General features: G+C 37.5%; 1 protein-coding gene across 11 annotated transcripts in view; it reads right to left on the bottom strand.

Annotated features, from left to right (window-relative positions):
* Positions 1-12296, bottom strand: part of LOC114256870 (uridine nucleosidase 1) — a 240550-nt gene extending 228254 nt beyond the window's left edge. For 4 of the 11 annotated variants that reach the window (XM_082907401.1, XM_082907399.1, XM_082907402.1 and 1 more), the window contains exons 1-8: positions 12029-12249; positions 11755-11869; positions 11405-11639; positions 11074-11278; positions 10200-10330; positions 9818-9922; positions 8528-8710; positions 8315-8419 (exon numbers count right to left, since the gene is read on the bottom strand). Coding sequence is in view for 6 of the 11 variants with exons in the window: in XM_082907398.1 (XP_082763524.1) it covers positions 2274-2879 (606 nt within the window). In the remaining 5 variants the exon portion in view is untranslated. Of the gene's footprint in view, positions 1-28; positions 7982-8314; positions 8420-8527; positions 8711-9817; positions 9923-10199; positions 11279-11404; positions 11640-11754; positions 11870-12028 lie in introns of those variants that run through there. The other 7 variants (XM_082907409.1, XM_082907405.1, XM_082907398.1 and 4 more) reach the window with 6 other exon arrangements.
* Positions 12297-14194: the final 1898 nt, after the last annotated feature.

Genomic DNA, 14194 nt, shown 5'->3' with positions numbered 1-14194 from the left:
AAACACCATTTAAAGGAATTCCATAACATATAAATCAAACAGCCAGGTTTTGGATCCAATCTGAACTTTCAAAGAACTTCATAGGCATCTTTGAATAAGACACACACACAATAACCAAAATTCAAGAGGATCAAAATACATAGATAAGTGAGAAAAATAAAAACTTGGGATTTTTTTTGAAGCTTGATCTACAACCTCATACTAACAATCGATTAGACAGCTATGAAGTAACAAAGAAAATTACATAGAAAAGTAAACAAAAACACTGCTTGGTTACTGAGAAAAAATTGAAGTTTCAAATGTTAAAGATCTCAACATAATTCAATCGGCTTAGTACTTGACGCACAACAATGAACAAAATCAAATCCTAGGACCAAGATTTGGATCAAACAATAGAGATTTACGTAGATCTGAACAAAAACTTACACAGAGAGATCCTAAATATACACTACTAAGCATTTGAGGATGTTAATATGCACATAGGGACTAAAACTTACAAATCTGAACGAAAGCAATCAATCGATCAAATCCAGAGAGAGAGAGTGTTCGATATCGATCAATAGACTAAAAATCAATCGATCAATCGATCGATCGATCTGTGTTCTCTTTAACATAAATTAGTATTGTTGAATGTATAGATGAGAAGAAGAAGAAGAAGAAGAAGAAGAAGAAGAAGAAAAAGAAGAATAAGAAGAAGAAATAGAACGAGAGAAAGCTGCTGTATAATATTGATTCAAAAAGCATAGGGTTTCCCCCTTACACATAACTACTTATACTAATAAGAATAATAAATAAAGACCAAACTACCCCTAACACTTAACACTCCCCCTCAAGTTGGTGCAAAGATGTTTCTCATGCCCAACTTGCAACAAATAGGATGAAAGTCTTTACTACTAAGACCCTTAGTAAAAACATCCGCCAGTTAATCTTCAGACTTAACAAAAAGCATACATATCAAACCCTTATTCAATTTCTCCTTAATGAAATGTCTGTCAATCTCAATATGCTTAGTCCGATCATGTTGAACAGGATTGTGTGCTATACTAATAGCAGCCTTGTTGTCGCAATACAAAGTCATGGGACCACTCCAATCAAGTCCTATATCACTCAACAAAGATTGAAGCCACATTAGTTCACATGTTCCATGTGCCATAGCCCTGTATTCAGCTTCAGCACTAGATCTAGAAACAACCACTTGCTTCTTACTACGCCATGTGACTAAATTTCCCCCTACAAAAGCACAATAACCGGAGATAGAGCGTCAGTCATCTATAGAGCCTGCCCAATCTGCATCTGTGAACGCTTCCAACCGCAAGTAACCATGATTAGAGAACAAAATTCATTTTCCAGGGGCAGATTTAACGTACCTCAAAATACGATAGACTGCATCCAAATGAGTTGCACGAGGATCATGCATAAACTGACTCACTATCCCAACTGCATAGGCAATATCTGGACAAGTATGAGAGAGATATATCAGTCTTCCCACAAGTCTTTGGTACCTTTCCTTCTCCACAGGCTCACCAATTCCACTACAAAGATGATGATTAGTCTCAATTGGTGAATTAGCTGGTCTACAGCCCAACATGCCCGTTTCCTCAAGAAGATCTAGAATGTACTTCCTTTGAGAAATAAAGATGCCTTTATCAGATCAAGCAACTTCAATCCCAAAAAAGTATCGCAATGGACCAAGTTCTTTTATCTCAAACTTCTTGGCTAACTGCATCTTGAGATGGGTCACCTCCTCCTCATCATTACCTGTCACAACTATGTCATCCACATATACAATAAGCACTATTACCTTATGTACATTGCGTTTGACAAACAAGGTGTGATCCGCATTGCTTTGCTGATACCCAAATCTAAGCATTGCCTTGAGAAATCTACCAAACCAGGTTCTAGGAGATTGTTTCAAACCGTACAAAGCCTTCTTTAATCTACAAACCTTTCCAACTGTAGACTGAGATGAGAATCCTGGAGGTACATCCATATATACCTCCTCCTCCAAATCCCCATGAAGAAAAGCATTCTTCAGATCTAGTTGTTGTAGAGGCCATCCCAAATTAGCCGCACATGACAGAATAGCCCAAATGGAATTCATCTTTGTTACCGGAGCAAAAAGTTTCTTGATAATCTATTCCATATGTTTTGGTAAATCCCTTGGCCACTAGTCTTGCTTTGTACCGTTCAATCGTCCCATCTGCATTGTGCTTAATGGTGAACACCCACTCACATCCAACTGATTTTTTCCCATTCGGAAGAGACATCAACTCTCATGTGTTATTTTTACTCAAAGCTTGCATCTCTTCGACCATAACTACCTTCCACTTAGGATCATTGATGGCTTCTTTCCAATCCTGCGGAATACACACAGAAGAAAGGGACGAAACAAAAGCACGATACGGAGAAGGCAACGAATCATATGACACGAATTTAGAAATAGGGTGTTGAGTACAAGCTCTAACCCCCTTTCTGAGAGCAATAGGAAGACTCAAATCATCCGTAACAGGACCATCAACAACAGGTGAAGAAATGAGATGAGGATCATTACCTGAAGAGTTAGTTGACACTGAGTGTGGAACTGGCATAGGAGATGATGATTGACTTGGTGGCACAAGAGAAGCCGGCTCTTTCTGACGCCGTGAATAAGTCTTAAGATCAGCTTTGTCCAAACAACCACCGATATCCGACTCCTCATCAACAGAACTTCTAGGCTCCCCCTCACCACAAATAACAGCCCGCTGAGTAGGAAGGAAAAAAGACAACTCATGCTGATATGATGTCGTCTCATCCGCAATCTCATCGATACCACGCTCCCCCTGAGGAGATGGCGGAGGACCAGAAAAGAATGACTCGAATTCACGGAAGGTGACATCCATACTAACGTACAGCTTATGAGAGTGAGGGTCATAGCATTTGTAGCCTTTCTAAGTAGCAGAATAACCAAGAAAGGCACACCGGACAGCCTTAGGATCAAGCTTCCCACGAGTACGAGGGTGAAGATGAACAAAACAGACACAACCAAAAACCCGAGGCGGAAGGGAAGAAGTGGGATAAGTCACAGGAAGAAGCTCAAGAGGAAGTTGGAAGTGAGGGACACTAGATGGCATACGGTTAATAAGGTAAGTCGCGGTAAGAACTGCATCCTCCCAAAAGGACTTAGGAACGTTCATGGTAAACAAGAGAGAGCGAGCAACCTCAAGGAGATGGCCATTCTTATGTTCAGCAACTCCATTCTATTCAGGAGTGCCAACACAACTAGTCTGATAAAGAATGCCATGCTCGTCCAGGTATGCCCGGAAAGCGCCATCAACATACTCAGTCCCATTATCACTCCTAAGAATTTTGATAGTAGCATTGAAGAGATTGGATACCATTTTATGAAAACTTTTGAAGTAAGAGAAAACCTCATTTTTTGTACGAAGTAAATAAAGCCAAGTCACACGGGAATAACAATCAATAAATGTGACAAACCAACGATAACCAGAGGTAGAAACAACAGGGAAAGGACCCCACACATTGGTATGAATAAGCATAAAAGGAAAAGTACTTCTTTTATTAATTGAAGGATAACAAGTACGTTTATGCTTAGCAAGCTCACAAGCATCACAAATAAAGTTATTCCTAGGACAATCACGAACTAATGGACCCTTACCACCACCTGGAGGCGGAAAAGGCGGAGAATCACGTGACTTGGGGCCGACAACCATCGCTGACCGATCCGGAACAGGAGCATGCACCATAGCACTACGATGACTCTCCTCCTGCTGAACCAGGGCATAAGCCTCACGCAATGTAGGAAACGGAGCGCAACCCAACACCTGAACCCGTATCTGATCATACTCCAAATTCAAACCAGCAAGAAAATCATACACCCGCTCCTTCTCCACAGCCTGCTGAAACATAGTGGCATCTTTGGAGCAAACTGGCTGGAAACTCTAGTAAAAATCTAGCTCTTGCCACAAACCACTCAACTCAGCATAGTAGACTGCCAGAGAGCGATCCTTCTGATCCAAACCCCTAATCTTCTTACGCAATTCATAGGCCTGTGCATCATTCCCTTGTTGAGAATACATCTGAGAGGTTGCTATCCAGATCTTGTGAGCAGTATCCATCAAGAGAAAAGTCCGACTAATGGTAGGCTCCATAGAATTGATGAGCCAGGTCATAACTAAAGCATTCTCAGAAATTCATTGAGCAGATAAAGCACTATCCTCAGTAGGTGGCACGGTACTCCCAGTAATATAGCCAGTCAAACGCCGGGCAACAATGGCAAGACTAAAGGAGCGAAACCAAATCAAGTAATTAAAACCATTAAGTTTGACCGGACTAATCTGGAGAGAAGGACTATCACCAAGAGTAAGACCACGACTCAGTCCACTCTCCTCCTTGCCCTTAGAGTCCTGACCCAAGTTGTCAGCCATGAGATGAGAAAAGAGGGTGCAAAAAACACAAGCTGGATATCAAACAAGTCCAGAAATCACCCAACCAGCACACCAAAAACACCTTCTAAGGCTAAAACAGTCCAAGAGAAGTCCAAAATAGAGCAACCAGATCAACTACAAGCCAGAAAATCGAAGCAGAGCATCTGAACAGCGATAAAAAAACCAAGATAGGGCCAAAATACATCAAACCAAGGACAATAAACCCTCTAGGGTTCCAGTCGGCTCCCAAGGATAGGAGAATAAGGGACAGAACCAGAAAAATAGGATCAAACAGTGATATTCGAAAAATCACCCAATTTTGACGAAAAATCAAAAAAATTAGAAAACTCAATCAATAATGACCAAACAATCAAAATGAGATTATAGGGTAATTACCCATTAATTTTTGAGCATACTGTATTTTTTTTATTTTTTTTATTTTTTTAGCTTTGCTTTGCTATAACAGACGTACCAGGAACAGTATGAAGCCTAAGGAACAATCTTCAAGGAAGAAGATAGTGCTCTGATACCATGTTGAATGTATAGATGAGAAGAAGAAGAAGAATAAAAAGAAGAAATAGAACGAGAGAAAGCTGTTGTATAATATTGATTCAAAAAGCATAGGGTTTCCCCCTTACACATAACTACTTATACTAATAAGAATAATACATAAAGACCAAACTACCCCTAACACTTAACAAGTTTATATATATCACACAAATCTGAGATCTTAGATACAGATTTGTGTTCGTATATAAACAAAATCAAAAAATCAGAGAATGAGACTCACAAAATTAATCTTCAAATCGGACTGATCAAGAGCTTTGAGCCAAGATGGAGAGAGTCGGATAGAGAGATCGTAAATCGGAGCCTACGATGCTCGATCTAGTGAACTTTCACCATAAGAAAGAGGAGTGATGAAGAGACAGAACCCTAGATCTATCTCAGGACTGACTGAGAAAAATGAAAAACGCGTGGGCCTTGAAAGGGAAAATATGTTGGTACAAGTAGCACGCGTTTTTCAAAATGAGTTGCTTGTAAAGTATTTTTGAAAACTTTTGAAACAACGTTTTTTGAAAAAACGCCATAGCAAAAACGTTGTTATAACCTAATTTTCTTGTAGTGAATTGACAAAAAAAAATTCGTAAATTGATGAAGATAATGCTGCTCACAATACTTTCAAGTTGATTGAGATTGAGTTGGGATTGATGTATGACATGCTCTTCAGTAAGGTAGGCACAATTTTTACAGTATGGAAGCATTCTCAGACTCATTTGCATCTCTTGCATTGTCACTGTGTTGGTGGGCTTTTTCTTAGTTAAAAAGCCTGATGGGCATTTGAAAGGTGATCTTCCGATAACCATAATTTTGCTAGTTGGAGCCATTTGTTTAGAAATAGGTGGAGCTCTTGTACAACTTGGTTCAGATTGGGCAATTTTTTGGGCATGTAAGCATTACCCAAGTAAGTTGGTCACTCCGGTTTTTCATCTTCACAAATTTGTGATCTCTAAAAACAAAGATGGTCTGAGGTTATGGGACAATCTGGGTTAAACTTTTGCAACAAATATGCAACAACAAAGTTCAGCCTACCATCGCATAGAGTCAACCTTAGTATCAAAGAACTTATCATCTATCAGCTGAAAGATTTGGAAGTTGAAACTTCACAGGCTTATACCATTAAAAGAGGTGAGTGGACCCTTGAAAAATATGGATTGGATGCTAATTGGAGTATCAAGCTAGAATTTGGCAAAAGTATTGCCGTTTGGCACGTTGCTACAGACATTTGCTATCGTTCAGAACCAGAAAGTTCAAAGTCAATCCCAAACAAAGTGGAAACAACCAAAATATTGTCATATTACATGATGCATCTTCTGCTTTTTTGTCCTACTTTATCTTTCTGTAACAACAATGAAAATTTTACTCAAGCTTATCCTAATGTGGAGAAATTTTTTGAAGAAGCCCAGTTTAATGGAGAAAAACTTGCCACTAGTTTAATGGAGAAGCAAGACAAATGGGAGATCATGAGTAATATATGGGTAGAGATGTTGTGCTATGCTGTGAGCTGCTGCTCGGTGAATCACCATGTTCAAGAGCTTAGGCATGGTGGACAGTTTCTCACACATCTGGCTTCTACTTAAGCACTCGGGTGCAACAAAAATGTTGGAGAAAAATGCATCTCAACAATTGAATGACAAAGAAGACATAGAGTCAGAATTAATGGATGCTATTGAAGATACAAGATGTTGCTTCTGATACCTTTCAAGCCTTGAATAAGTGTCAAATTTCTGGGAGATGAGCTCATGCAAGTTTGAGTCAAACCATTTAGAAATTCTAGTTTCTTGTGTTTTGCAGATGTTGTTTGATGTAGCTTTTGTTGCGTCCCCTAAAGCTTCTAGTGTTTGGCTTTGAGTTTTTTCTTACTTTTAATTTCTGTGGTTTTGTTGTAATGGCAAGGCTTCACTTGAATTGTAGTTCTTTGTTGTACTGTTTCATATAACGAATTGATGGTTGCTTGATCCATGTGATAATTTTAAGGTTTCGTATGAGAGCTTGAATTACTTGATCCATGTAACAATTTTGTAAACTTGTAATATATAATTTAATGGTTCCTTTTTAAGTTTATTTTCTTTTAGTGCCTACAAAAAAATATATACTTAATTGTTGGAAATCAAGCTATTGTTAATATAATAATACCAGCTGTATGCTTATATCATTAATATATATTTAATATATATTAGTTAGTGCTTCTCCATCAGATGCTTTGTTAGTGCTTCTCCATCATATGCTTAGTTGTAGTGCTTTGCTTAGTTGTATAGGTAGTGCCTTCTCATCAGATGCTTCGCTTTCGGCTGCTTTTTATTTCTATATGTTTTCTTTCATGCTGTAGTATCATAATGATGTTGTATCAGCTCTCCTATATAATGGAGCCTTCTCTTCAGGTTTAATACACATTTTTGAATTACAGAGCGTATTAGCTCTTTTAATCACTCTCTCAATATTTCTTTCATTAATATATAAAAGGGTATCTAAGTGATAATAGGATATGATATTAGGTTAGACAATTGATCATTATAGTGAAAATGATATGATTGATGAAATTATTTGGTGAGAAGGACAATTATTGTTTTGAAGGATTATGGCACCAAAAAAAGGTTTTTACGGCGCCAAATGCACGTCATGGATACGATTCTACGACGCACAAGGTACATCATAACTAGTCATGGAAAGTCATTCACTTTTAACGGCATGCCATAGCATGCCATTAAAACTTTTAACAGCACATCCTATACGTCATGTTTAATTTTTCCAAAAATTGTCTGTGCATTACAAATCATCCAAAAACTATGTTTCTAAACATCAAAAATTGTTCTCAACTTCAAAACCATCCAAAAAGTTCTAAAGATATTAGAAAATTCATAGTAGCTTGGATTCCGTCTTCAAAAGCTTCCCTTCTTAGAGCAACCAAACTTGAAACAACATCAGTAGAAAGAGCATATATTAGATCATAAGCATGGATAAACTACTCCCTCCCAAGAAAATAAGATAGTGGCTCATACCTGCATGAATTAAACTGATTTGATTACTTCATAATAACCATTATAAAGTTAGCACTTAGCACTAATTTTTGCCTAGGATAGCTCTAATTCCAACTTCTATAAAATACTCCCTCCCAAGAGAGATTACGAGACTGCCACTGAAAACTAACAGTTATGGTTTTGAACAAATTTATTTAATGAGATGGAACGTGCCCAATAGGTGTTCAAGTTTTCTACACTTCCAAATCTAAAAAGATTCAATACATCTAAGAGAACTGTATGATAAAATAAGGCATGTTCTATTTCATACCATATGGAATAGGAGAACGTATTGTAGAGGTGGTAATCACTTACATTTGCTTCAGCAGCAGGATTGACATTCCCCAATGCAAAGAAAGATCCACCAAGAATAACTACTCTCTTGACCTTGCTTGCAAAGGATGAGTCCCTTTTCATTGCCTGATCAAACAAACGCATGCTTCTTGAGTGTAAAGGTTACACACCCGAAAAATTTGAAGATGTCATTATTTGTGAGAGTGAACAAAAAGGAAAGATATTAAAACTTACTAAAGCAAAATTTGTCAATGGTCCCAGCACAAGTATGGATACTTCACCAGGATATTTAGAAACCATATCCACCAAAAATTCCGATGCCTTCTTCTCAATTTTCTTGGATTTTGGAGGAGGTAAGGAAATGTTCCCTAATCCATCAGAACCATGAACGAAGTCTGCAACACGTGGTCTTCCACCCTAGTAAAGCACAACACAATTTTGAATCTCCACCTAACTAATGCATTGAAATGTGGGTAGCCCACTATTACCTCCTAACTATACCAATTATAGTTGCATCAAACAACACTGCAGTGCATCCTTTACTGTTCAAAATCAACAAACAATTGCAGAAGTGGAGAATACCAGACGTAAGGTAACCTAAAAAAAAATAGGCCAGATGTAGTATGTGTAATGATAATCACCAATCCATACTGTACCTGGCCTGCCCTTATCGGGCCATCACTGTCTGATGTTAACTATTCCGTTTGAAGTATGCCTAATGTGTAGATTAGATGTTTGAAGAGAACAGCTAGTGTGGAATAAGCCAATGCATGCATCTGTTCAGATAGTAGCAGGTATAATGCACTTGTGGCAACAAGCCTTTCTCAACTCCTAGAATCCAGAGTAGCAATCTGTCTTCGCAGTATTCTCTTTACTCCAAAAACACTAAGTGTGACACTAAAAATATTGGTTTGAAGAAGGAAGTGGTTTTCCCAATTCCAACCCCAATGGTTAGCTCAACAGGTAAGGCTTTGGGAGACACCCAAGGCCTAAGGTCCCCTATTCAAGTCTTGGGGCCACCTACAATAGGGCATAAGCCCTATGACTTAACTGAAGTGCATGGTCCGTGGAGATTATGGTGACAGAGGGAGGTTTACGGTAGATTAGAGGTTCCATCAAAGTTTGCTAAACCATGGGTTCCTCCCCATCCAAAATAAATAAATAAATAAATTTTCCAATGCCCATTCTAAAGTTGCTTTCTCAACCAACTCGCTATCTCAAACAAAAACTCAACATAGTTACAAGTTAGAGCCTCATCTTTCATACGAAGGTTCAAATGCCTAAGAAAAGGGAGCTTGTGATAGGTACACAATTAATGTACCCTTGAGTAAAACCTTCGTAATCTCAAAGGTCAAGAAAGCGATTGTAGATTTAGTAGAATGGTGTTAAAGGATTCATTAAACTAATCCCTAATAGTTTATAGTCTTCATTCAGTTGAATCTGAGTTGTGTAAAAATCTAAAACACATATGATGGCACAATAAAATGTAAAGAATTGAAATGATAATTCATGTTGGTCACCTACCCATCAGAATCCTTCTTTCTCTTGGAGGGAAGCACCTATCACGCTTTCACCAAGATTAGCAATCTAGGAAGCTACAACACAAATCACAGCCTCGGGTCCACTTATCTGTTTTCCAATTATTTTTTCAAGAGAAGGAAAAATACAGATTTGGTCAGATATCTTATGAAGATATAAACATAAAAGTGCCGGTTGAAAGATTCTAATAACACAAAGCTTAAAAAAAACAGACAAGCAGAATGAAAGTTCCGACCATCTTAATGCTGTTTTAAGTTTTGTTCATAAAGGAGACAAGCAAAGTGAAAAAAGAGAAAAAGATTGAAGAATGTGGAGGGAATGAGAGTCGAATATTTAGAATTGTAAAAACAAAGAGAATTTATTATACCTCACCCATCAGATAACCAACGAAAGAAAGGAGAATTGATGCTAAAAGTCCAGCAACGGTTCCCTCAACACTAACAGCTCCTTCGGTTCCCCTTGGAACTATCTTAAATGTCGTGACTCGTGACTAGATACCTGCATTAAAAGCAGCAATTTTAAAGCATGCACACCATATATATTTATTTCATTGAACATTTTGTAGGAGGTCATTAATGCTCGGATACCGTGACGGAATTGACAAAGAAAACTTGAAAGGTTTGTACAATATTAAAATAATGTTTTTTCCTGGGATACACAGATAGATTTTAACTGAGAAACTCACAGAACCAGAATATAATCTGGAGAATGCATCTACTGTAAAACAAGTATCATGTCGATGACTTCAAAATTCAAAACACACATTTTCTACTAACTTGAGGTGCAAATAGCATCCTTTTAGGATAGATAAATCTCTTAAGATGCTACTCATGCTTCCTAGGATAAATCTCAACCATTTAAAGCATTTGACACAAATCACCCTCCTCAACTGGACCAAAAATCAATCCCAGGAGTAGAATTTGTGGGTTCCATTCAACATACCAATTGCAATAATTTTAGCTTCCATTATTCGAGATAGAATCCAGTGTATGTAATACTAACATATAACTGGCAGTAGTCTCATCAAAATCTCAACCATTGATCAAAACTCAACACAACTTTTAAGTTATCATGTGGCAGGATGGGAACCTAAGATAGCATGATAGATCACCTAATAACAAATTTTATGCACAATAATAACAACAAAGGTTTTACAACCATACCAACTTATAAAATTTACTGTCATAAATGAGAATCCTAAAAAACCTAGGAAACCACAAGTTAAAAGATGCACCACTTACGTTGTTTTTCCATATGCTTTTCCTATTTCACTTGAGACAGTATCACTCAATTTAGTACAGAAACTGCAGATAGCTTGTGATTTAATTCCATTTAATCTAATTAACACAAGCTTGTTAGAAACTACATAGTCACGTCATCGCATTCAAACCACCAGTAGAGAGGCTGTTTGTCTTTGAGCAGCAGCTTCTTCATCATCATAGGCACCTGAATTACCAACACCAAAATAAAATAAGAGCCACTAAGTGACCATATTCCTAGAAATAATTACGAAAAAAAAAAAAGGAACTATATTATTGTGATATTGAACCTTGTCTTCCTAGAAATAATTACCAAGATAGACTGCATCATTTCATTAGGATTCCACAAAACCAGCACCAACAATGCAATAAGCAGAAAGAAATCAATAAAATTGCTATAAAGATATGTCTATGAAGAAATATATATATATAGATACATAATATGAGGAGAGAAGTGATATTGAACCTTGTCTTCCTTTCTTGTTTTGTGATTCATTCCAGCAATTCTTGTCCCACAAATGAGCTTCATACCTTCATGTCCATGATGCCTTGAGCAATCACAATAACAGTAGCCATTTAAGTAAAGCAAAAGAAGACCATTAATGGGACTGAAACTACAGTATTAAATTTGAACCAAATAGGAAATCAATTTCTAGTAATTACCAAAATAACCAGGGGGGAAAGAAGCTGGTTATCCTTGAAGGAAGACACATGCATAAATTTGCAATCCTTATTCTTCAATCTCAGAATAAATTTCGTAATCATCCATCTGGAAAAACTACCAATTGGAAAAAAAAAAAAAAAAAAGAAAACAAACAAACAAACACAAAAGGAGAGAAAGAGAGAAAGAGATTGAGATTGAGATTGAGATTAAGATTGAGAGGCAGATTGTTTGAGAGAGAGAGAGAGAGAGAGAGAGATGGAGATTGCAAGATACCTGATGTGGTTTCAACTTTGGCAAAAGTAGCGGCCCTGATAGCAGAAGCACGGAGGTGAAGACGATGCAGGTGGCTCACTGGTGGTCACGGTGGCGCAATGGCAACAGTGAAAAGCTGTGGGGTGGAGAAGAAACAGAGCATTACAGAGTAAAGTGACGAAGAGAGAGACACTACAGAGATACTAGTATATGGAAGGGTATGGTTTTTTTTAGATTGATATTGGGGCTCAAGAGTTGGGGTTTTGATTTTTTTTTTATTTAATTTTTTTTGGTGTTTGGCGTGTAAAATTTTTATTTTGGTGTTTTTTTTTTTTTTTTCTTCTTCTGATTGTACCTTTCATGATAGTAATTGCGTGTTGCGAAAAGTATAATATTTTAAACAGTTGATTTTCTGTGTGTCGTGAAAAGTGAAATTTTTAATGGCTACCTTTTTGTGCGTCGTAAAATGTTCAATATTTTTAAAAGTTAGTGTGCGTGTGTCGTGTGTAGTGGATGTATTAACGGCATGTCATATACATGTCATAGAAAGTTCATTATGTACAGCTAACATTGCAAGTTGTAAAAAAATCATTGTTTAATGCATTCACAACCTACGCAATAGACATGTCGCAGTTGGAAAATTATTTACAACATGTAAAAAAAGGAAGTCATAAAAGTGAGAAACTATGACTTGTATTTATTGTATGCCATTGATATAAAACCGTAAAAACCCATTTTTATTGCCACTATATCATTGTTGGACCACCTACTTTAAAAAATTCGCCAAAAAGTGGCAAGTAGTGGCCAATTGGGGATATGAATAAATAGACAAATTAAGTTGACAGATAGGTACATGAGGACAAATAGAGAGATGATACTTAGAAAGATAGGTGGATTGTGGATAAATTGACTGATAGGTAAAGGTAATATAATATTTTTAATTATTATCTTTTTAAAATTATAACTCCCGTCCTCTGGTAAATTACCAACATGTGTTAATATTTGGGCTTAATTCCCATTAAATCATATTAATTCATCGCTAAAAGTCAGTCTTATCATAATGGTCGCTAAAAAAAGACTTTTGTGATGATTTTTGAATTTGTCGTTAAAAATTGACAATTAGTAATGATGATGCAGTTCGTCCTGGGTGGATGGGTCGGGCTGGTCCAAGCTCTTCAAGTTCCGATTCAGGCGGATGATTCCACCAGATGACCTGCAAGCAAGTCCAAAGGGGAACGGGGCAGTCCCCCAGTGAACCCTCCGGCGAGCAAATCAGTAGAGGAAGAAGGAAATATATATATATATATAGAGAGAGAGAGAGAGAGATAGAAAAACTTAACCTTCCTCTTGTCTTCGATTCTTACTTATATCCTTTGGTAATCATTTCACTGTCCCTTGCGACGTGCCCCCTTCCGCCGAAAGCCTGTGCCGTAGCTTACCTTGTTTAGGGTGAGGGGGCTCTGTTCCGATGGGGAGGTGTTGTCGTAATAAATGCTGTGATGGGCTGCATTAATGGTGATGTGTTGTGGCAATAACTCTGCAGATCTTTGTCTGCTGATGTGGCCTGTGTTTCACCTGCCATGTGCCCGAATGTCGTTAGCCCTCCATGCCCAGATGGCCTCCAGCTGTCCTGGGCTTTACCAACCGGGTTATGCTATGGGTCCTAAGCGATGGGTTTGGGGTTGTTTGCTGTGGGCTGTAAGCCTTATTGGCCTATCCATGTCAAGTAACATTTTTCTGTGAAAATTTTTTAAACTATCGCTAAAATTTAGAATTAGTGAATTTTTTTGACGAATTTTTTAAATTGTCGCTAAAAACTAACAATTAGTAACGTTTGTTATTAATATTTGAAGAAAAACGTTGCTAATTATCAAATGACCTATTGGGCAATAAATCAATCTATTGAAACCGACACATAAGTCCTATATAAAAGTGTTTTGAGATATGTAAAAATATATTGAGATTCATTCTCTCACTTGTCTGAAAGAGGAATTCCCACTTCTACATAGGTTGGTAGTTAATAAGGGAGAGTCCTTAAATTCAATGCTGACAAGGAATGAGGTTGTAGGAGAGTGGGTGTTTCAGTTCAAAAAGGAGCTATATGATTGGGAAATGGTGGAGGTTTCTAGAATGTTAGCCCTTTTAGAGGCAACTCCTGCAATCAAGTCAAAGACAGAAGATAAACTG

Source organism: Camellia sinensis, chromosome 2 (genome assembly GCF_055761805.1).
Source record: "Camellia sinensis isolate YWXY chromosome 2, ASM5576180v1, whole genome shotgun sequence".
Lineage (NCBI taxonomy): Eukaryota > Viridiplantae > Streptophyta > Magnoliopsida > Ericales > Theaceae > Camellia > Camellia sinensis.
The sequence above is the reverse complement of the archived record's forward strand: the minus strand, read 5'-3'. Positions and strand labels throughout refer to the sequence as shown.